The sequence below is a fragment of the Synchiropus splendidus genome, chromosome 2, assembly GCF_027744825.2.
Source record: "Synchiropus splendidus isolate RoL2022-P1 chromosome 2, RoL_Sspl_1.0, whole genome shotgun sequence".
Classification (NCBI taxonomy): Eukaryota; Metazoa; Chordata; class Actinopteri; order Syngnathiformes; family Callionymidae; genus Synchiropus; species Synchiropus splendidus.
The window spans coordinates 31,620,840-31,644,433 of record NC_071335.1 but is presented as its reverse complement, the minus strand read 5'-3'; the positions used below and the strand labels follow the sequence as shown (position 1 = coordinate 31,644,433).

The following is a 23,594-nucleotide window of genomic DNA, read 5'->3' as shown; positions in this document are numbered from 1 at the left end:
GATAGATAGATAGATAGATAATAGATAGATAATAGATAGATAATAGATAGATGATTGATAGATAGATAGATAGATAGATAGATAGATAGATAGATAGATAGATAGATAGATAGATAGATAGATAGATAGATAGATAGATAATAGATAGATAATAGATAGATAGATGATAGATAATAGATAGATAGATGATAGATAATAGATAGATAGATAGATAATAGATAGATAGATAGATAGATAGATAGATAGATAATAGATAGATAGATAGATAGATAGATAGATAGATAGATAGATAGATAGATAGATAGATAGATAGATAGATAGATAGATAGATAGATAGATAGATAGATAGATAGATAGATAATAGATAGATAATAGATAGATAGATGATAGATAATAGATAGATAGATAGATAGATAGATAGATAGATAGATAGATAGATAGATAGATAGATAGATAGATAGATAGATAGACTGACAGATAGATATGTATAATTCCCAGTCAATATCATCAAATGATAATTCACTGTGATGACTTCAACAGTCTTTTAAATATGCAAACCAGTTAGATTTACACTGAACGATTTGGGGATGAAAAAGAACCGCTGTTTATTGTGAGAATATTGCACCGCCGCAACTCTAAACAGGACCAAGTGCTGTTTAACCAATGATGTATGTATTTACTTTACTGAAGCAATAAATCATTGTGTAATATGACCGATGTGAACCAAGAGATGAACACTTCTTCCCTGTCAGCCAGCCCCACGAGGGCAGAGGAAGATCTTATGGTGCATACAGTGATATGAATAACACAGCTTTAGCTACTAAATTGTAAAAAGAAAAAGCTTCAATCGCTGTAGAATGTTGACTTGCAGCCTTGAACGTGTATGTAGTATCATTGACTTGGGGAAAAAAAGTATAAACCCAACCACGGTGAGGGGCATCACGGAGCTAGCTCTAGTTGTGTTTGAGTAACTGTGACAAAGCACTTTCTTTTCACGATAATACATGTGCAACAGCTGGATCTGGTCTGGTGGAATCTGGAGCGATGCTCTGTTTCAGCTCTGTTCTCATTGGAGGAGCAGAGATACTTTGCCTGTCGTGGTTGGTTCACTGCTTCCCGGTGTCATATCATTGCAACCAATCAGAGCTGCGGAAAGTTTAGCACCGGAAGTAGAGATGGCCGAACTCCGCTAAGCAGTTCTTGACCAACTTTGTCACCATGGACATTCGCCGCGGATCTGCGGGGCTCCGAAGGTGCGGGGTGCTTGTCTGCGCGGGGCTGCTGGCCTGCCTTTTCCGGTCTGTTTGCTCCCTCGGTGACACGCAGAGCAGCGAGTTCACGTTTCTGCTGCCAGCCGGAAGACTCGAGTGTTTCTTTCAAACTGCCCTGAAGAATGGAACGATGGAGGTCGAATATCAGGTAAGTGCTGTCTGCTTCATGTCGCCTGTGCCACCTCCTCTGTCGCCTGTCTTCCTGCTCAGATGTCTCCGTGACATGTCGTCCAACCTCTGTCGACCATAGCGAACCGGGTTCCAGAGAATGAGCCCAGATTTTTGACACAATAGGAAAGAGGACGTTCTTGCTTCCACAGGTGATTCATACAGTAGGGAGACACACGTTCAAGTATGATGGTCTGACCTCTGTCATGGGGTGATTCCATCAGAACAGTGTTGTGCTGGATGCAACATTTCTGTTCAGACTCGTGGAAACCTCGCATCTATTACCTGTCACGCTTTGGTGGACTTTAAAGCTCAAGACAAACCTCTGATACCGTCCTTGTGCAAGTAAATGAAAAAAATAAAATACACAGATGAGACATTAAACAAACCATCAAACAGTAAAGTGAAAGTTTTGGATCTTCAGAATTCTGTTGACTTGAAGTGAAGACTTCTGAAATGACCCCAGGTCACTTGTTTGCGGTCTTTGTTTATAGTGTCAGACATGAGTTTAATGTATACTTTCATCCTCTAGTTCAGCTCCCCAGAGTCATTCCAGTAGCCCAAGCTCAAATGACTCATTTTGGTTGCTGAGATCCAAATGTAGAGCTTCTTCTCATCCGCCTCCCCCCCATCTTCTATAGCTAATCTGTGTTCCTCACGGTGTGTGCAGGTGATCGCAGGGGCTGGGATGGACGTCGACTTCAGCGTCCTCTCTCCAGAAGGCTACAGGCTCATGTTTGACTCTCGACGCTCTGATGGAGTGCATGTGTAAGTCACCCCCACACGGTTCTCTCCCACGTATCACGCTCTAAAGTCTGCTGTCCTTTCTGCCAGGGTGGAGCCTACGGTCGAGGGCGACTACCAGATCTGCTTCGACAACAGCTTCAGCCGCTTCTCAGAGAAGATGGTGTTTTTTGAGGTCATCGTGGAGGGGCAGGGAGGTGACGTAGGGGATGAGGATGAATGGGCGGGTTTGGAAGAGCCCGATGGGAGCTTGTTGGAGTACAAGCTCGAGGACATTCGGGTGAGTTTTACCAGCTCATGTCACTCTCCGTCATCTTTGAATTGCTGGCAAACAAAACAATAGCATGACTGTTAAAACAGCACGTTGTAGTTTATGAAAATTTGTTTTTGACCCCACCGATGGTTTAAGAGTGTAACTGCAAGCTGTTGTAAAACTGGGTTGCCAGTCCTCCCGCTCAGCTCATGTCTGTTTGTCTATAAGGGAGAGCCACTGTGAAACGGCAAAGAATCTCACCCCAGGTGGCAGTAAACCCGACCTTAAACCCGCAAAGGGAATCATAGAAACAAACAAAAGAAGCTTATTTTTACGCCACGTTTCAGGACGCTGTTGACAAACTGAGAAAGGATAGCACAATTGTATAACAAGAACAGAGTCAAAGGTGCAGCTTTTCTTCTGTTATACTTTTATAAACACAATAAACTGGCCAGTTGCAATTGACACATTTGTTATCCATTAAAAAATACCCTTCAGAGTCCTTCAGCTGTTCTCGGTTCTAGCCGGGGTGAGAATGTAACGCCTATGTTCACTCTGGGCTCTTGGTCGGTCAGGCTCCTGCATCCGGCCATGGTGAATGAGTGCTGCGTCACATGGTGCTGAAGTGCCATGATGGACCCAGCTGGTCACGTGGGTCGGGCACCTGGAGAACTTAGTCCAGAGGTTTGCTGTAAAAATTGTGAGAGAGCTTAAGCTTGTTTAATATGAAACATAGTATCATCAAAAATCTAAAATGGTAAATTTATATTTATGTTTAGATGTTACATAGTGCTGCTTTAATAAGAAATGACAACCGCCACAATTTAAATGAATTTAAAGTTATTTTACAACAAAATATTTTCAGTGGAATGAAATCATCATTGAGGTGAAGGTTCTTCATTGATGGTGAAAATGCAGCTGTCCAAGGCAGGCGTGTTGTGCTGCTGCCTTCTGTGTAAATACAGTTGTTAAATGACACAATGTAGGCGTTTGACAAACACTCCTGTCGCCGGAATCGACTCCATCTAGCAGGATGTTGGTCATAAATGTAGTAGACACGAGAGCCAGACTAAAGAGAGTTGAGGAACTACAGAAGAGACTGGAGAGAGGGGAGGAAAGAAAGAAACGGAGGAGTGAAGCGACTGAGAGAGCGAGACTCGAGTGGAAGTCAAGATTAGATTACCGTAAATGCAGGACTATACAGTGCACCGGAATAGAGGGTTTTCACGGCGCGTCATCAAAGCCGGATGCCGCCATGTTGGAGATCCTCACTGCTCAACATTACCTGTAAAATAGGATGAATTACTTTCTTTTTTTGGGCTGTACGAATCATTACGACCATGAAAAACATTTGGAATTTTGTCGACTTCCAAAAGTTATTACATATCAAGGAGAACAATGCCAGAGGTTGTCGGATGAAAGAAGGCGCCTGTGGTTGGCGAAGATGAACAGTGGATAACATCCTAGTATTTTGCTCATTAAAAAAAGAAAAGGTATAGCCCAAATGACTGAATTATATTGCTGTGGAAGAGTCGAGCAATACACAGAACTTTGATCACAACATATTTATTGATGCCAACCCACACAGAACGTTTCAGAACGTTCCCTTAGAAAGCTGTCTATCTCACACATAGACAAAATACTTAAGCTCAAACTTAAATAGCACACAAACTCAAAATGAAAGATCAAAATATTGAAATACCTCGCATTCTCATACATGGTGCAAATGTTGTAGATGACATGGTGTGACAGTTCCCTGCACATCATCTGCCTCCAAACCTTTTTTTTGTGTTTCTCCATCGCACTCCATTCACAGTCTATGGCGGTTTTACAAAGAGTATCTCCAACATGGCGGCGTCCTGGTTGGATGACGCGCTGTGAAAACCCTCTATATAAGCTACAGCCTCTAAATTGAAGAAGGAAAATAGATCTAGTTCATACATGCACCGCACCGGTCTATAAGCCGCCGAAGGTCGGTGGTACATTCGGCTTAAAAATGCGTGAGGATCACTTCTGAACTAGTTTTGAAAACAGGGCCCAGCGTCCAGACTGACTCATGAAACAAACTGGGGAATGTTCTGCACTTGAATCATGAACTCCTCACATTTTTTATTGACATTAAAGTGCTCCAAATGCGCTGTTTTCACCCTTGTGTCCGACACCACAGCCGGCCTCAGCTGCTCCCTCTTGTCTCCGCTCCTCCCAGAGGTCAGCTGGGATGGAGGAGCTGCGACACATAAACCGCAGGGTTCAGACGGTGAGAAAAAAAAGTAGCGTCTTATAGACAAGATGAAGTGATGAGAGTGAGACAGGACAGATCGATAACCTGAGTGGTGAGAGGAAGAGAGAGCTGAGAGTGTGAGACAAGATCAACTAAAGAAAGGCAGTTCAAAGTGATGGGTGAGACAGGAGTGACTTGGAATAAAGAGGCAAGCGTTGAACAAAAAGAGGAATATTAAACAATGTAGTGGACCCAAGAGATGGAGTGGGAAGAGAGAGAGTAAATAGACAGCATTTTTCTTCAGGTTGAAAGTGAAAACGTTATTGATCTCTATGACGGACACTGACAGTCGAGCAGTAATTCAGTAGAATTTCTTTCAAGTGGATTCTCTTCTGACACGAGCACTCTCGCCTCCCTGCTGTATCTGCTGTTGCTTAGCAACCACAGTCTTCTCACTCAGACATCGTTCGTCCTTCTTCCCTCTGGTCTCAGGAGACCATGGACTCCCTGCATCGACGTCTGGAGCGGAGCCGCCAAATGCAGACCATGCTGCGAGCCTTCGAGGCCCGGGACCGGAAACTCCTGGAGGACAACCTGTGGAGGGTTTCCTTCTGGTCCTGCGCCAGTATGCTGGTCATGCTGTGTGTGGCCTTCACCCAGGTACGACTGCACCAAGACCTCTCTCTGCAGTGGGTTGCTGAAACTTGAAGAGAGTTTCACCTGTTTGTATTAAAGGAAGTGGTACAAAGATGACAATCCATCACTGGTAATACTTTTCATGCGTGTGTACTTCACTGTTGAAGAACTATTCACACCCTTGTCCTGAAGATGATATTTTTAGTCAAAGATTTTTCTATTTTACAGTATGCCTTTGTCTCTATTTTCAAGCTACAGCCTTTTGAAATATGGATATTAAAGTTGAACATTTCATTTCAAACAACTATGGTGCCCAAAGGGTTAAGATTCTCAAATAATGCTGACAAACTTTTGGAGTTTTAACATTAAATCTAGATAATTCGACTTGTGAAGCAACTCTAACCTTTACCTGGCAGGTCTTCACTGTCCGGAAACTGTTCGACGATAAGCGCCGAGTCTGCACTTAGAAGACTCCTGATCCAGCAGGACCTTGCGCTGTCGTCACCGAAACATCAGGACGGACTAAACCAAAGATTGCTGGCATGTGAAGTCAAACATGGTGGACATGACAGATGTCGAGGACATGGAGAGGTCACCGTGACGTGGCCATGCTGAAGAATTGTAGTGATTTCTGGACTTTGAAATGCCCAGCGTCATGGTGAGTGACTGTCTTTACACGTGGCTGAAGAACGTGCCAGTGTGAACACAGATTACAGATTATTTGTGCCTCACTCCGACGTTAGCTTCCTTACTCCGTTCTTGACTGTTCAGCTATAATATATTGCAACAATGCTGTAATATTTTATTTTTTTGAGACATAAAATGTGACTTAAATCCAAATAAATGCATTTTTTAAACCAAGGTTTGATTCTGTTTTGGTGTTTGTTGCTGGTTACTGGTGGTCGGTGGCACTTCCTGCTCATCGATGTTTGTGATGCACTTTTATTGACTGTTAAATGTGATGCTGAGTCAGTCTTTATCGGTCTAAAGCTCTTATCAGTACGTCCAATAGAGTACGCACAGTTTGCGTCACTGATTCGACTCCTGTCATGGTTGATTCTTTTTTCACTACAATGATGTTTGCTTCAGATATGTGAAAAATATTTGACAATAATAAGTGTTGCTCACCGATCGCTAAAACAAGGAAAGGATTGACGGCAGTACATTCAGTGGTTGGAAAAAAGAGGAAGACAGGACAATAGTGGTAAGTGCTACATCACTCCAGAAGGTTGGTGAAACTGCCGATATAAGCACTATTCTCACTGCCAATACACGCTTGGTCTGACGTGTTGGCTTCGACCTGAAGCATCACGCAAGCTTCCGACCTCAGGCTGTGCTCTCACTGCCCTCTGTTCCAGTTTCGCTCCGACATTTCAAAGATTGATGGATTGAATTATTCAATATGATGGAAAGCTGGTGACCGATTCAGCAACAAACGAAGATCTTACACTCAGTTGACAGCACTCACTTGAGTTGAAAGGATTTGGGAAAATGGACAGAAACAAGGTGAATATCTTTCAGAGCAACTGACAAGCAAACTTCAGGTAACCGCCGAAAAAGAAATTCAACGTTGTACGCCTTCCGTTTAAAAGATTTATTCCGGTATTGATGCAGAAAGACAAAGCTACTTCAAGTTGTGATTGAAGTCATCCTTCTTTCTTTATCGTAGCCACTGAAAACAAATCTTCATTTGCAGTGAGATTTGCAGCAGGCGTGGACGCCACCCAGTGACGTCACCGCTGGTTGCTCCGAGGCGGCATATGTGGAGGTCTCCTGCGAGAAGAGGATGTTTTAGAACAGACTTCAGTAATGAGTGAAATAAATAACACACACACACACACACCATATATATATATATAGTTTGCTCTCCAGACAACAGGGAACCTTTGTCAGTGCAGAAGATCCTGGTCCACTGATCATGCTGATGCACAAGACACGTGGCAGCTAGGATGATAACAACAACAACAAACATGGAGGAATCCCTGAACAAAAGCATACAAAAGCATCTGTTTGCTTTTGTTCAGGGATGTTTTTCACTACACAATGGCCAGGGTTTCCACTACTCTGAATGTACTTGAAATTCTTATAACATTCAAATTCTTATACAAAGATTTTCAAGACATTAAAAGAGTTTTAGTTTAAATAAGGTGATATAAAAACTTGAATGTAGCCACCATCCTGATTTATTGTGCTATTGTCAAACTGATGCAAAATAAACAATATTTGGTTGTTTCAATGTATGTATGGCTCCATCATTTGATTCAGTCATATACCAAATTCATTGAAAGTGAAAAGTGTGGCTTCTTGTGGCAAATTTTCTTTTACCATTAAACTGTGATTAATTGAGATTCATCACAAATTCTCGAATTATTTAGATTCATGTTTTAACCGAATCCCACCCCTACTATAGATACAGGTATATATAGGTTGTGTTGCTATTACAGCGGGTTAATCTTTGTTGAACAATATGAAAAAACAGCTTTTAAATAAAGAATGTATTATTTATGTTCATCAAACCACAGTTTATTGTGAAACGAGCCATAATTTCTGTTCTGTAATTTTAATGTCCAACTTTCATCATAATTGGAAAAGGGAAACACATTTGCTTACAAAAGCACAAACCAAGTGGTTTCGGCGTCGCCGCAGTAAGTGCTGCAAGAATAAAAGCCCCGTCTATGTTAAAGCCCATCCCCGGGAGAGTGTCCTGCCTCTCACCCAAAATGACAGAAAGCAGGCCTGAGCTGTGTTTTATGGTTATAAATTCAACATCAATCTTACTTTGGCTCTGCAAGTACTACATTTTGAGTTTTAGTACTCCGTTTTGGTTGACTAGTGGGCAAGTACACGTGTCACATGTACTACAAGAAGAGCTGAAAAAAATGTTCACTAGTAGCACAAGACATAATGGTCAACTAGTGCTACTAGTGAACTCAAAAACCTGAACTTGTGCCACTAGTAACCATGTATGTATGCTAATAAATGGCAGGGAAAATTTGAAAATATTTGAACCTATCAGAGAGTGGAATTTCACTATAATACCTGCCCCTCGATTTGCACTAGTAGTACTACTAGTGCAGGTTTAAATTTTACTAGTAGTTCTAGTGAACCAAAAATTGTCCACTGGTGCTGCTAGTTAACATTTTCTGTTGTACCGGAACTACTGGTAAATGTAAATAGTTTAACCAGTGAATTTTTTTGGTATGAGACTATACTACACTATGTGATACAAGTCTACTGCCAGTGTTACTAGTCTTTCTAGCAAAGCTTTAAAATGATCTAGTGATTATTTTCAACATGTACTAGTAACTCAACATTGAACTCGTGAACTCTACTGGTAGTACTGGTGTACTTGCGCATTTGTAAACCAAAACGGAGTACTAGTACTCAAAAATGTAGTACTCGTCGAGCTAAAACAAGTTTGATATCACCCATATCAAATTAATAACCAAATGACTTTCCACAGTGTTTGAAAGCAGAGCTGAAGTACAAATATCTACCGGTAGTGTGATTTGTTAGCGGCACAGTAGTACTTGCGGGGCCCAATTGTGAACCTCTCCTGGCACATGGTTGACCTCAGATTTGATCAACTCACCAGAGACACAACAAGAGTTGACACAAGCTGTCTCTTGCTTACAGCCAGCAGGAGATTCCAGACGTGTAGTGTTTATAGTGGCGCCATTGTTCTGCTCCTGATATGGACGGGGGTCAGCCGTCTCTCAGGACGGAGCCCTGAGCAACTGCCCTGCTCCATGGGTGAATTGTGTAAATGAATGCTTGTCTCTCATACTTGAATCAGAGAATAAAAATATTTGGGATGAAGCTGATAATTCTGCAAAGCAAATAAAAAACCACATTGTTTCTCAACATTTTATTCCTTTTCTTTGTTTTTGATCCTTAATGGCTTCCATGAGATCCGGGTGAATAAGGCCAGCGAGTTTCGTCAGAAACTGAGAATAACAGGAAGTATGACTTTGTAACTGCTTTTCTAATCTATTGGTCCTGACCTTGAATGTGCCCTGACCTTGAGAGGACCTTGTAATAAAATGCACATTGGAAGAAAACATGATGCAGATTTTAAAAAAACTAAGAAAAGTGCAGCTTCTCACTGAGGTGCTTTGTGTGTGATATGTTATCCAGTAAAAATATCTTCACAAAAATGTTAAACATCTGCTGAGGACCCATTGAATCAAAATATTTTATAGTTCAAATCATTAACAGATCAAACGTATCCCTTTTTAATAAAACAGCACTTAGTTGTAGAAAATCATAGTTTTGGACGGATGTGGTTGGTAAAAACTGGAATGGAGAAGCAGACCCTGGGTGCTTCTAGTCAAGCAGGGAGGGCTCTGAGGGGCGGATGATGGTGGGCCGGTTAGGGGCGGCCGGGGGTCTTCTGCTGTGAGCAAAGAGAGGAGACATGGAGGAGGAGAAGAGGAAGGGGATGAGGGGACATGCAGGGCAGAAACATGGTCAGAAAGTCCCAAACCACCGACAGACAGAATTGCTTCTCCGCTAATTCCAAACCGCTATAAGAGAGATACGTCAAAGGAAGTGTGTGTCTTTACCGTGGGATGCCTGGGGGGAGGGCAGGGGGCACACGTGCTGGTCTGGAGGGCACGAGTGGAGCGTTGGGATCTCCTGCGTAAGCACCAGGGGGGCCTGGTCGGGATGGCACCGGTGGGGCTCCGAAGGCCGGGGACGGGTTGAGGGGCGGTGAAGGGCCGGGAGCAGGACCCCGCACTGCTGGGGGTCGAGATGGAGGGGGCGCTGTTGCTGGAGGGACACTGAAACAGAAAGACAGAAATGTTGGTTTTCAATGTACAGTGGTACCTTGGTTTTTGAAAATCCCAGACTTCCAACAAATCGGAGTTCGAACAAAAATTTCGAGATTTATTTGCTTCGGATTTCGAACAAAAATCCAGAACTCGAACGCCCCCGAAAAAAGCCGGAAAAAACATGACTTGCGCAGACCAATCAGCTGACCCACGACGCACTTTGTTATAGTGTATAACGCAGCCTCTGTATGCAGACGTGTCCCGTTAGCTGACTGTTTTTTCTTCATATTGAGGTGTAAAACCTTTCCTGTCTCCACACTGGACCGTGGTAGAGTGTCACAGGGGAGGTGCTCGCTCTCCACACCTCTGAGGCTGGAGCGCTCACTCCAGGGTTTGATGTCCTGTTGTCACTGGGACAGGGATGAGGCGAGTCTCAGACAGAGCGTGACTTGGTTTATGACTTTGTCACAGCCAAACTGCACAGAAGCGCACATTCAGAGCTGGACACGCACCGGGCACCTCTTCACTTCCTGAGAGACGTCACTCACTCGGCAACCCCTCCCACATGCAGCGGCCACACACATAGAGGAACAGCGCACCTGCAGCACACACTCTACATTCACTCCTACAAAAGACTATTTTAAGGCTTGGAACGCATTATTTCTTTTTCCATTCATTGTAATGGGAAAAATCGATTCAGATTTTGAACAAATCACTTCTCGAACCGCCGTCTGGAACAGACTGTGGTCGAGAACCGAGGTACTAATTTTAAATATTTACATCAGTTATGAAGTTATGAACATTTTTTTGCTTTAAATCCATCCTTTATAGTGTGATAGTGCTTTCACACAGCGGTGTACAGATACAAATGTAAAGAAATATGGGCTCATTTTACGCCAAATAAAGGTGATGTTGTCAGCAGGTCTCTAGTCTGAAGTGTGTGGTACCTCTGCTCTCTGAGCCAGGTGTCGTCCACCGGTGGAGGGACTGGAGTGGAAACGGTGGTGGTGGTGATGTCACCGATGATAACAAGAGCCTCCTTCAGGGCGTGGTACATCCTCAGCATCTCGTCTCTCCTCTGGGCCTGCTCAGCTGACTCCTCCATCAGGCTGCCCTGGTCGCCAGCTGAGTACAGGTAAGTCAGCAGCTCAGAGTGGATGAAGTCTTTCGCCTGCAGAAAGGCAATGCTTTACAAACAGTTCACACATTCATACTACGATGTTTGAAGTCAGTTAGATGTTCCAACTGAAAAAAAAAAAACAGACTTGAATAAAGCTCGGTTCAGCATTTACAGACAGCTGGCATGATCTCTTACAAAAGTTGTCCACCTGCTGGATGATTGGTGTATTACAGCTCACGATCAAAACAAACAGGTTCAGATGTAAAAGATGTTACGCTACAGGCCCAAGAAAGAAAGTCAGAACGGGGGACGGACGGAAGGAAAGAAAGAACCTGGAGGAAGAGATGAGACTAAAAGAAAGAAAGAATGAACAGAAGAAAAATGCTGAACAAGAACACGGAGTCATACGTTGTTTATCATCAGGTGCATGATGGTCTTGGGCATCAGATCTCTGATGGACTTATTGACGATGCTGATGTAGGAGTCCACGAGGTTCCGGATGGTTTCCACCTGCCGCTCCAGCTGAGGGTCCATGGACACGGTGTCACTGGGCACCATGGCCTCATCGTTCTCCACCTGAAGGAGACCACTTTATGAACATGTTTCATCTTCATTCAGACATTGTCATCTGCCTCCTCCACATTATAACCTGTTCCACCTGTTCTCCCGCCTTTCGTCCTTTACCACAAACCTATTATGCCAGCAGTTTCTGCTCAATATTTATGAGTGACAGATCAAACACCTGAGCACGAACAGTCCTCATGAAAACCTACCTGATCCTTCTCGGGGTAAACACCAGCTCGCAGGAAGGAAGCCTTCCAGCTGTCCACGTCCTCCTGACTGTCACACGCCAGCTCGATCTGACGCAGATCTTTGTAGACGTTTCTGGCACAAAATGCGCTGTTAGATGTTTGCAGTCCAAGGCCCAACACGGCGAGTAGGAGGGAGACTCACCTCTGCTCGGTGTTGAAGATGGCAAAGACATGTTTGCTCGACATGAAGCCCTTTTCAATGTCTCTCAGCTTCAGGTTGTCCAGGGGCAGCATGTATTTCTTCTCCTTCTCCTGAGCAAACACACACACTTTGATGAGTGAAACTTGATCTGAAGAAAGGCATTAACAAACCACCTTGACTACTGAACCCAAGACAGTATACAGTAGCTAGCTTGAAAAGGCAGCACTTTCAAAGCACTTCGATCAGATGACCAATGACAAAAAGAGGCCGCCACCTATCCTCACATCAGAAGATTCACAAAGGTGACTAGGTATCATGAAAGCAGACACTCTGAGGTGAGACCCTGTCCTCTGGTAGTGACTTTAACTCTATACTCTAATACTACAGTACTCTCTCACCTCTTCGTCTTTGTACCAGGAAAGAGACTCTGCCGTCAGGACAAACCAGTAGTCCTTGGAGCCCCCCTTCATGATGCTGATGTTGATGGTCAGCCAACCTCTGCGGATCACCTGTCAAACATATTAAACAGTAGCTCATGGAAAAAAATAAACTAGCAAACAAGGAAGACTGCTGGAGCCACACACTCCCAGTCAGCTGGAAGAGGAAACTCCCACAAACCACACAGGTTCCGTTTGAGTGACCAGCTCTCAAAGCTGGTGACTCTCCACCAGACTGATGGACAAGAGGGTCAGAAGTGGACGTGCTGGAGCTGAAGTGACTAGACTTCCCTCATTTGGGCCTAGTCACACAACACTTGACTCAAAGAAGAAGTAACTGAATGAGATAGACAGGACTGTTGGAGGAAGGAGAAGGAAGAATCTGGGGGATGGAGACCAGAGAATAATGTAAAAAAGAATTAAGGAAGGAAAGAAATGGCCACAGAGGAAAGAAAGAACTAATGAAGGGGATGAAGGAAGTAACATAAGAAAGCAAGAAAGAAAATAAGAATGAACAAAAGGAAGATGAGAAGGAAGTAGGACTGAAAAGGAAAGCTGGGATGGAGAAAGGGATGGAATGAGGGAGTGAATAAAGAAAGAAAGAAAAAAGGAGTGAATGAACAAAGGGGAAGCAAGGAAAATAAAGCACAAAAGGAAGAAGGGAGGGAATGAAGTAAAGAAACAAAGGAAGAAAGAGTAGGAATGTAAGAATGAATGAAGGAAAGGAAGGCAGGAGGGAAAGGAATGGGACAGAAAGAAAGAGGGAAAGAAGATGGGAATGAATGAATGGAAGGAGGGAGGGAATGAAGTAGAGAAAGAAAGAAAGAAAGAAAGAAAGAAAGAAAGAAAGAAAGAAAGAAAGAAAGAAAAAAAGAAAGTAACTGAACAAGACCCCACACCAAGATGTGGTTCACTGACAAAAGCCTCAAAAAGTCCAGGGGTGTTTGGATCCTATTCTGGATTGGTTGAGATGAAGCATAACATGGCATCACAAGGATTAACATACAGGTAGGTTGGTAGAAAAATGCTCAACAACTAACTCCAAACTTCTTTCTGAATCAACTTTAGGTGGAGAGGGAGCGACAAACCTGCCCATCTCTCATGTCTGTCACTAACCTGATTTGGCATCACGCTCTTCTTCGTCTTTGTTCTTTGCTGCGCACTGTAAGAGAGTCACTTCAGTTTGAGTCGACCAAATGCAGGTTTTAAATCCCATGTTTTTAAAAAAGATCTCTCCATACTTAGCAAACCCAATGAAGTCCTCATGGTTAGTGTTGATGTAGGAGAGTTCGATGTCAATCAGCAGCAGCACCTGTCAAAAGCAGTGTAAACCTCTGAGAATCCATCCACCCATCTCTGTCTTCACACACAAACCTGATCTTTGGTCTTGCTGTCTCTCTCTCTGATGAATGTGGTCACGATCCTCTCAGTCTCTTCCCTCAGTCGTGGGTAGGATCGGAGCTGTAACACACAAGCAGACACACACACACACTGCAGGACCCTCCGTTTCAAACCACATCTAAAACAGTCAGTGCTGGGAGGACAAACATCAGGTGAGAGTGCTCATCACTCAAGCATGCGCCACAAGCTCCCTATCAGCTTGATGATAACACTGCATTATGCAACACAATTTGTCCAGTAGTCGATCATAGAAGAGATACAATAAATAAAATAAATAATAATCAACTAGGCAAGAGATACACTTTTGAAAAATACAATTAAACGTAAATATTTAAGGTGACTTATATTGGCATGTAACATTGCGTAAAAGCAAAAATAAATCAGTAAAAAAGTAAAAAATTAACACGACAATTTTTCAAGAAACTTGATCATCATCACTTGAACTTGAAGGACATCACTTTTACTAACAAATAAAAAACATTTTAATCAATTTAAATAAAGTATTTGGCATTATTGCATTCAGAGCTAACAGGTTCGACAACACCCCTTGAGCCAGGTGCTACTCTACTCATCTTCTTCTGTTTTCATCTAGAGCTGCATTCTGTACTCTCAGTTGCCTGGAAGGTGGGCGTGTGCCATCTTGAAACGGGTACTGAAATTTACTGTGGTAGACAACCTCAAAAGTGAGACGGCCAGATGGCAGCGTTGATGCGCAAAACCTTCTCAACTGAGGGAGAATCTTTGAAGGTCATGCCTAGTAAATGTTGGCTTTAACTATTAAAGAGTCAGGGGGGATGGAAAGAATGGGAATATACTGGACACTAGAGGTTTGCTGGCTGACCACTGCGCACACCGCATCCAGTGACAGCTAAAGATCAAGCCCCTGAGATAGGTAGAAGAAGGCAGTTTGAACAAAACGTAGCAGTATAATACTCAATCCGGCAAAGCGCTGACTCAGCACACTAACCCTCAACATTCAACCTCACCTCGGCTGTAATTTGCGGTGTTACATAATACAGTGTTGCATAGATGTTTAGAATGTTTAGCCAACTGATTTAAAAGTAGTCCACCAAGCTGATAAAGGAGAAAAAAAAGATGGAGAGGAGAAGGAGTGCTGGGAGTGTCAGAGGTGAAGCAATGAAAGTGGACGTGGGGCTGTTTTTACATGACTCATGGCGTGTCAGTGCTGATCTGGTGAGTGGACTGGGAAGGGATGGGGGATGTCATTATTCGGAGGAGGGGAAGGGCTTTGGGAGTAGGTACAGGGTTCAGAGTCACGCACTTCATTAGCAAGTGTAAATTCGATTAGGAGAGAGGGACATGTTGAAATGAGAACAATCTCCTTGCAATCTCTTTTCCATTTCTGACGTCTTCTTCCGTTCTAAATGATCCTGGCCACGACTCGGCTCTTCCCGTTTACCTTCTCCGTGCACTTCCTGATCAGGGCCACGAGCTCGGTGACGACCAGGTCTACGCATTTGAGACACGGGTCTTTCAGCTTTATGACCTGCTTTTTCACTATGGCTTCGAAGGCCAGGTCGGGGGTGAACAGGCCCGTCCTGTGGTGAGGCGTCGGGGGAGTGGGGTGTTGTGTGCAGGTGAGGGACAGGTTGGGTGATGGAAGTGGAAAAGCCCAGGTTGGATAGGAAGTTTCAGGAAGGATGGAGAGTGAGAGAAAAGTGAAAACAAGCGTTACTCATAGTTGCAAATGCAGGTTAAACTCACTAGGCTCTACTGCAGAGACCAGCAGTGGAAGCGCTGAAGATCAACACGCTGATGATGAAGTGGAGTGCGGACTGCTTTGTTGTACCTCTTTATGCTCTGAACACGCGGGAACATGGAGCAATACTTAGGCGCTTTTCTAGCACTATGGTTGCACATGATACACACAATAGTAGATGATGCGCTTTGGTTTAGTAGTGTGTATACATATAAAATGTGTGCAATTTGGGTCTAAACTTCCACCACTAGTCCCACTGATCCTGCATCGGTTTCGCACTTTGCTGCTGACACAGCATCCACGTCCGCACAGTGCTGCCAGGTTTTTCAGGTCTCATCAGCCCACATTCATACTTGGTGAATAAACGAAGCAAGACTCAAGCGTCTGAATGGTGAGCGGCAGTGTGTGGTGGTGCCAGACGCCCTGCAGGGATACCTTCTCGGTGCACTGTCTGACTGTGTTGATGAGCTCCTGGATGACCATGTCGATGCATTTCAGACAAGGCTCTTTCAGCTTAATGATCTGTTTTTTCACTATAGCCTCAAATGCCAAGTCTGGGGTGAACAGGCCCGTCCTGTGAGGCATACAGACGACACATGTGGACGCACACACAGGGTTGGACAACAAGCAGGGGTCAGACAGCTACAGAGGCGAGTGGGCAAGTGAGGGGCTGTCATGGACATTTAAGGTGAAACTGCATGCAGACATAGGAACAGAAAGACACACAAAGACGGGCGAATGTGGCTTTCATGTATTCTATATGGCTCGGACTTAAAAGCACTTACTTATTTATCACAGGAACAAAAAAGATTGATGCAAATAACTCAGGTAACAACTTCCTCTCACAGAGAAGATTTTTCAGTCCACCTATTCCAGGTTTACCACATTAAAAAATGTAATGTCATAACCACAAAATCCATGATGAAGGAGAGCATAGCGTGCACTGGAATATTAGCTGCATTTTGAGCGCTTTAAAGTCAATAAAACGCCTGTCATTTTATCGGCTCAATAGTATGAGCATGACGCTCTTTAGCCTGTAAAAATCCACATATTAGCCGCGTTGTTGCATAAACCGCAAGGTTCAGACCGCCGAGACGAAAGCAGCGGCTTATTACGGTAATTCTTTTGGTCAAGATCCACCTCAAGTATTCATACAGTAAGTTATGACACAGGAGACGACTGGGAATATTTTCAAACGTGTGAGCAAGCACAGACAGAGAGACGTGAAGACACAATGACCAATATGTTTGCACAACTTGCCTGACTCCATGGATGTTCTTGATGGCGTAACTGATCTCTTTCCGCAGCTCCTTTTCATCAAACTCCATCTGAAACACAACAACAAGCTGCTGTCTCGGTACTTTGAGAACAAACTCTTACAAAAATAAAGTCTTAATGCTAAAGGAGACAGTGCTCATCATGTGATGTGGGTGTGTTTTTAAGCCACAAATCTGATTTATTAAGATCAGTTCAATTCATAAACTGGTGTTGGATTTACTCTGAGAGAGGTTAGGTAGGACATTTGAAAACCTTAAATACAATCATTTTCTTTACTTCTGTTCCAAACCCTTTTCGAATCACATTGATTTAATAGTTTACAATGTATTTGCAAAAACAGAAAATAACCGAAATATTGATCTTCCACTCATTGCTCAACAGTTTGGCTGGGCAGACATCGCTCATTACCTTCACCAGCTCGAAGGGAAATCGCTCATGAAAGATCCGGTTGATCTTTGCTCCCCCAGAGAGGTTGGACGTGTCCACCTGGTCCCCAGAACCCTCGATGCACTTCTCAAAGTCCACCCCAAACTGCTGCACCATCCTGCAGGAGGAAGCATCATTTAGTTCTGGTCCTAACAGGTTTCAGCATCCATGTTGACACTGACTGAAGCAAGGCCTTGGTTTTCCGTGTCGGGTCATCGGGACGGAAGTTTTTGAATTCCTCCACTTCCTTCTCCAAGGACAGCAGCTGGCTCTGCAGTTTGCTGCGCAGCCCCGGCAAGGTGTCGCGGATGTGGTTGGTCAGTTGCTACAAACGTATGGAATTTGTATGACAGTAGAATGTACTTTTTTTGCGACTGCGCGATTCAAACCTGGTTCAGAGACTTCTGCAGATGTGGAGTGCCCAGGCGCTCTGCGATGTGTCTGTACGCAGGATGTGACAGGAAGAACTTTCTCTCTGCAGCCAAAGCAGCTCGGATGTCCTTTTTCCCGTCTATGTCCTTTTGACTACGGTTCACCACACCGATGTAACCTGGCAAAGTGGGTCATCAGGTCAATAAGCACAGTAGATTCCTCTGGGCCTTAATGGATTTTATAAATACTACATCTTTTTTCACTTTTCATTATGAATGTTATTATATTTTTCAAGTATCAAGAATATTTTGCAATAATATTTGTTTATTGTAAATATGCATTTATTTGTCTAATGTCCATACTTTTCTGGCTTTTATTAATTTATGTTGTTTATTATGCAATATGTGGCTGCTTTGTGTGGTTCAGGTGATGGTGCTTCACCGTATGGGAATATAAGGAAAATGCAATACATTGAATATGCACGGTATCAGCCAAACCATATCAGATAGATGCAAAATGCTGACCAGACTAAGTGAACTCCAAAGGAGGAAACGTTATCAGACACATGCTGTAGCAACCGTTGAGTAACAGGATGCATCATGCCGATGTTTGAAACCTCAGAAAACTCACAGATGAAACTCAAACTACGTCTTGACATCATGGGCGAGGCGATGCAGCAGCACAGACGAGGAGATGAACCACACTTATAAAGGACGGTTCCCCAAAAAGAAGTGTTTCGCCTAACAAGATGGGCAAAGTCAACCCGCTTTCCATGAAATGCAATGGTCGTTCTGCCTACAAAGAAGTGCTGACCAACGCAGACCTGGTTGTCCTGGAACTGTGACAAACCAACCAACACACATTGCATAAAGGAAGACAAGCTATGAACATCATGGTCACTCTACAAGATCTACCCCTGCGAACGAGCCTAGACGTAAATGCTGACCCAGAGCTCTGTATGAATCTCTTTGATTGATTAAACATATTGCGCTTGAAACTAAGTTGCCATTTGTAAGAATATGTAAAGGAACACGCGGAGTGCTCGACAGGAAGTCAGAACGTGCAGAGTCTGCACCAACAGTACGCTCCGCACTCATGTTCATACTCTCTGCTCTGTATAAGAGCAGGTCCTGGTGGCTGTCATTGGCTGACTTCAGCTGTCAACCAACGGCAAACTTGTAAGGAGATTTGTGGTTGGCTGGTCTTAGCTGCACATTGAAGGGCGGGTGACGCTCGCAGCTCCCTCAGCTGTACATTGTAGGAGGAGCCGGCGAAGATTTGATGTCGTTTTTGTGATGTTAATATCATGAATGTTTTTCATTTTTATATATATTATGTTTGCTTTTGTTCAGGGATTCCTCCATGTTTGTTGTTGTTGTTGTTAGCCACGTGTCTTGTGCATCAGTGTGATCAGTGGACCAGGAACTCCTGCACTTACAGAGGTTCCCTGTTGTCTGGAGAGTAAACTGTTCAATTAAATTAAATTATTATCATTATTTTGTAATTAATTAATCATAATAATGGTGTAATTTATTAATCAGAATTAAGTCATTAAAGTCCCACCATGACAATATAAATGATATATATATAGAGAGTGCTCAGCCCCACATCAGTATGAATGAGTGTTCACATTAAAAAGGACCTGTGTTCATGACCTCACCTCTTCTGAGGGGCAACAGTTTGTTCTCCAGGATTTCTCGTGCATCTGTGCCTTCGTCCATCAAGTCCAGCTTGGTGATGACACCAATAGTTCGCAGACCTACGGAAACATGGTTTTGAATATCATAAATACAAGGACTTTTAGGAAGCAAAACAGTGGTTGTAAACACATGTCTTCAATAACACAAACAACAAGATGAATAAAGGGAAGAAATGTGATCCACTGTTAGTCAAACAAATCAGTGGTCAGTGGAACAGAGCTTCAATCCATAAAACTAGAACCTGAGATCACAACAACACACCACTGACCCTCAGGGTCCACCTCCTTGGCAATCTTGAGAGCGTCTGAGTTAGCCAGGTCAGTGTTGGCCGGAGTGACCGCCAGAATGAGACAGCTCTCTTTGGTGATGAACTGCAGCAGCATGTCTCTGATCTGGTGCTCTATGTCCACCGGCTGGTCTCCCACGGCCACTTTGGTCATCCCTGGCAGGTCAATCAGGGTCAGGTTCAACACTGAAAGGTCAGAAACAGAGGGGGGCAGGGGGTACGTACGCACGTTAGAAACTATGGGGAGCGGAGGTCACTGCTTCTGTGTGTATTCACGTCACCATTTGGGGAGTAAACTCTGAGATTAATAGGAATCGGAGAGATGCCCTTGTTGGAGCCTGTGAGTCGGTCAGTCTCCGCTTCAATCTCAAGGCGAACTTCATCAAAGTCCACAAACTTACGACCCTTGCAGTGTAGAAACTCTGCATACTCTGAAATGGAAGGGCAGATCAGTGAAACCTTGTTTGAACATGTTGGTCATCAGCTAGTAGTTACGCTTTACTGACCAGCTTTGCTGTTAACCAGCTGCAGAATGAGGGGGCGGCGAGTGACGATACCGGAGCCTCTGGGCAAGAAGTCCCTGAAAGAGACAGAAGGAAGGTTTAACATGCGTGATGGTTAATCACGCCACAGAATTTAGAAATAAAAACCTCTTTGCCACCATTTCCTGCCAAGACAGAACAGCAATTTCAGGCATCAGTAAAGCTTCTTTAAGATGAATCTACCTGTAGCTCTATTGCAGGGTGGTCCAGGGGCCAATATTTGGAAGTTGCAGGGTCATTACTGCTATTTATTGACAGGTCTATAACCCAGACTTGTTCAACAGAAAATAGTCAAAACAGAATTTTTGTTATTTAATTCATAATTCACTAGTTCATAACAGCCTTTAATAAGTAATAATAATGGAAACACCTTACAGCTTTTTTTTTTAGCTTTAAGATGTTTCCATTATTTCGTGTGGTCCGAGTTGGTACTTTAATTTCAGCATTTCCTATACCATTATTTGGTACGACTCACTTGGGCGTGCAGAACATGGGAACATACTTTTTTCCCGTACTGGAATAAAGTGTAATTGCACATCCACACATGGCAAATGGATGCAAAAACAATGTTAATAAAGTTATTCTCTATTGAAAGTTGATCTATACTAATTTCTTTTTTCTTTTATTTAGTGCTAACAAGGACAACAATGTTATGCAGAGGTGTGCTGAAAATAATTTTATAGACAGTACTACAGTACTATTCACAGAAGCCGCAGAGAGTTGTGGGGTGCAAAACGTTCACTTCTTCCTGGGGGGGCGCAACAGAAAATTATTGAGAAACATAGGAATACGGTCCTGCTGCATGTGACACACCCACAACGCCACTGACGGGAGAGAGCGAGCAAACAATACCAAAAACTACTTAAATCACCCAGCGTTTCTTGTACTCATCATGGAGGATAGTGAAGTTTGATTCATCAGCAGGCATGAATTATGCAAATCGGTAACGTGATTTTATCATTCACAATCTGACGTCGTCACATGGCAATTGAGAGTTTGACTCACAGGAACAATATCAAACATGAACCACGGAAAACAACTCCCCATTTTATACAACAATAGGACAGCGCCCCGCGTTGTCTGACAACGGGACACCTTCCAGAATCACACTCATCCTCGTAGAACTCAGTACATGTGTTGAAAGCCTTCTGTGGAAACATGTGACTCACCACTAAGAACTGAAGTTATTTGGAATCTACACGAATGGAAAGAGTGCAAATGATGAAGGAAGTTGCTGTGTGTGCGGTGTTTGCTTTCACTCAATCTGAATCTGCCCCACCGCAAATACTTAGACCAGATAAAAAAAGAAAAGAAAGATCAATGATCAATGAAAGAAAAAAGTGCAACGATTGAACAATGCCGAGTAATATGATGTAAAGGTTACAAACAAACTCAAAAAAGGTGGTTATCACCAGCTCACACATCCATGAATGAACCCTGAGATAAAAAGGCGAAGCAACAAGGAGTGTTTGCATTATTGATATGAGCCATCGCCTTCCAGCCGTATTCATTATTAACAGGGTCCACAGAAACAAACACGTCCATCTGAGTCACTGTGTGATCCACATGAACCGGTCAATGGCTGTGATCAGTTCCAGGTCAGTGACCAGACATCTGTGGGTGAGTTTATAACACGTCTGCTGGCGGAAAGTGCAGCAAAAAACTCGGCATAAGTTCACAGAACAACACGCCCGCGGACACACGAGCCCACTGCCAGTTATCCACTGCTGACAGAGCATTCAGGAAGTTACACAACAATGAATCTCATCCTCTTCCTGCTCTACATCCCCAGAGACATAAGAAAGCAACAGATACATTCTGTGTTTGTGAAATACTATGTAATCCATTAAACTATGTTGGATTGTTTGAAAATGACGTTTTGAACGTTTAAACTCCACACATCAGACAGACGCTCAGGTTCACCTTAAAAAAGGCTAGTTATGACGTGACCAGCGGCGCAGATTGATTCACCCCTGTGGGGACCAAATCACTCACGCAAATCTGAGCTGCTTTTGTGAACAGTGAGACGATTATCAGACATGCAAAGAGCCAAGACGGGAGTCTTGGTGGGTCTCTGGTACCCAGTGTGTCATCCACACATGACAGTGCAGCTGGTGACATCACTGATGACCCTGGCACAAACATATGAATGGCCCCACTGTCTCCTCCAGCCACTGCATGGAACTAGGAGACAAAAGGCAGCAAAAAAGGAAACTTGCAGACTCCATCGATGTGAGGACGTCGACAGAAACACTCTTGAGTCAAAGATGAAGATGAATGAAAAGCGGATTGCGTGTCCAGAGTTTGGAAGTGGCACGTTTTCGAAAGGTTACTTTGCCATGAATGAGGATCAACAAGTGCTCATTCAAATTCCTTCAAGCTCTTTCTGCAGCCTCACAAGTTGCCATTGTGAAGCTCAGACTCCTGCCATTCTCCTCAGGTCGCTACTACGTTCCCTCACAATGGCCACATAGAACCTTGAACCTCACCTTGAAGAAAGAACCTTTGTCTTGACCTATGAGACGAGAGGCTTGTAAACAACGCATTTATAAGCTGGGCAACAAGGAAATGTCAGCCTTTGTAAATATTTGACAGAACACTCGAACGTGGGAGTCAGAGCTGCCTCCACTTTGTGCTGACAACGCAACTCCGGGATACTTTTCCCCAAAACACTGCGCTTTAGAACTAAATTGCTCCTGTCACAGCTGCTCCATGCGTCGAATCCGTAACTGTTGTTAGTGAATAACTTGGAAGCGCGGCTGCTTAGCTGGCGACTTTTACGCCGAGACCTGGTTCCGGTCCAAACCCAAGCGGCATATGGAAACGTTACTTCTCACACAAACTTGTGGGGCATGTCACACGGAGCGACGAGCGTATATATAAAGGCTACAACCTTCCCACGAAGTTCTCCAGCACGGAGCTCTTCCCCGCACTCTGCCCGCCGACAACCGCTATCTGGGGCAGGTCCAAGTTGCAGCTCTGGCCGATGGAGCTGAAGGCGTCCTGGAGTTTGTTAATAAGGGGAATGAGGTCTTCCATCCCCCGGTTCCCCATAGCGGCACTCCGGCTGCTCCTCCGAGCGGTGTCCTACTGTCCAGTCGGCTTGGAAAAACACACCCCACAGCTCTGCCAGTGTATGGAAAACGCTTGCTCTGTCCAAGTTTGTAGCCACTCGCTTTAGTACAGGGTCTACGCTGGGTATCAATGACACACTTTCGTTAGGCAGCAGACATAAGTGGAAACATTTAAGTGACAAAAGTTCTGTCATCATCCGGTGAGGCGACACCCAC

At 43.8% G+C, this 23,594-nt stretch overlaps 2 protein-coding genes across 5 annotated transcripts; one reads left to right on the top strand and one right to left on the bottom strand.

Moving 5' to 3' along the window:
• The first annotated feature begins 1,183 nt into the window (after positions 1–1,183).
• On the top strand, positions 1,184–6,135 carry LOC128754057 (transmembrane emp24 domain-containing protein 1-like). Its single transcript, XM_053856377.1, has 5 exons — positions 1,184–1,419; positions 2,110–2,207; positions 2,274–2,463; positions 5,150–5,317; positions 5,710–6,135. Exons 1-5 carry the CDS (start codon positions 1,219–1,221, stop codon positions 5,758–5,760), a joined length of 708 nt encoding a protein of 235 aa, XP_053712352.1. The 5' UTR covers positions 1,184–1,218; the 3' UTR covers positions 5,761–6,135.
• A 2,844-nt stretch (positions 6,136–8,979) lies between these two features.
• Positions 8,980–23,571, bottom strand: LOC128753666 (dynamin-2-like). Of its 4 annotated transcripts, none has more exons than XM_053855579.1 (20): positions 23,198–23,571; positions 20,269–20,342; positions 20,044–20,193; positions 19,745–19,948; positions 19,437–19,535; positions 17,794–17,954; positions 17,587–17,729; positions 17,387–17,522; positions 16,961–17,028; positions 15,401–15,539; positions 13,954–14,040; positions 13,821–13,891; positions 13,696–13,741; positions 12,541–12,651; positions 12,143–12,252; positions 11,962–12,073; positions 11,597–11,764; positions 11,016–11,239; positions 9,859–10,077; positions 8,980–9,689 (listed from the first exon to the last, which is right to left on the bottom strand). In XM_053855579.1, exons 1-20 carry the CDS (start codon positions 23,356–23,358, stop codon positions 9,620–9,622), a joined length of 2,553 nt encoding a protein of 850 aa, XP_053711554.1. In that variant the 5' UTR covers positions 23,359–23,571; the 3' UTR covers positions 8,980–9,619. The 4 variants fall into 4 exon arrangements, with proteins under 4 accessions (XP_053711554.1, XP_053711553.1, XP_053711556.1 ...); XM_053855578.1 differs by lacking the exon at positions 15,401–15,539 and adding an exon at positions 16,136–16,274 and having other exon boundaries at positions 8,981–9,689; XM_053855581.1 differs by lacking the exon at positions 15,401–15,539 and adding an exon at positions 16,136–16,274 and having other exon boundaries at positions 8,981–9,686.
• Between the last annotated feature and the right edge of the window lie 23 nt (positions 23,572–23,594).

Excerpts from the sequence above, each read along its gene's own strand:
- LOC128753666 (XM_053855579.1), bottom strand. The coding sequence starts at position 23,358 with ATGGGGAACCGGGGGATGGAAGACCTCATTCCCCTTATTAACAAACTC. Across the intron at positions 20,343-23,197 it reads CTGGAGAACTTCGTGGGAAG|GGACTTCTTGCCCAGAGGCT; the intron begins GTTGTAGCCTTT and ends TGTCTCTTTCAG. Across the intron at positions 17,730-17,793 it reads TGCAGAAGTCTCTGAACCAG|CAACTGACCAACCACATCCG; the intron begins GTTTGAATCGCG and ends ATACGTTTGTAG.
- LOC128754057 (XM_053856377.1), top strand. The coding sequence starts at position 1,219 with ATGGACATTCGCCGCGGATCTGCGGGGCTCCGAAGGTGCGGGGTGCTT. Across the intron at positions 1,420-2,109 it reads CGATGGAGGTCGAATATCAG|GTGATCGCAGGGGCTGGGAT; the intron begins GTAAGTGCTGTC and ends CGGTGTGTGCAG. Across the intron at positions 5,318-5,709 it reads TGTGTGTGGCCTTCACCCAG|GTCTTCACTGTCCGGAAACT; the intron begins GTACGACTGCAC and ends TTTACCTGGCAG.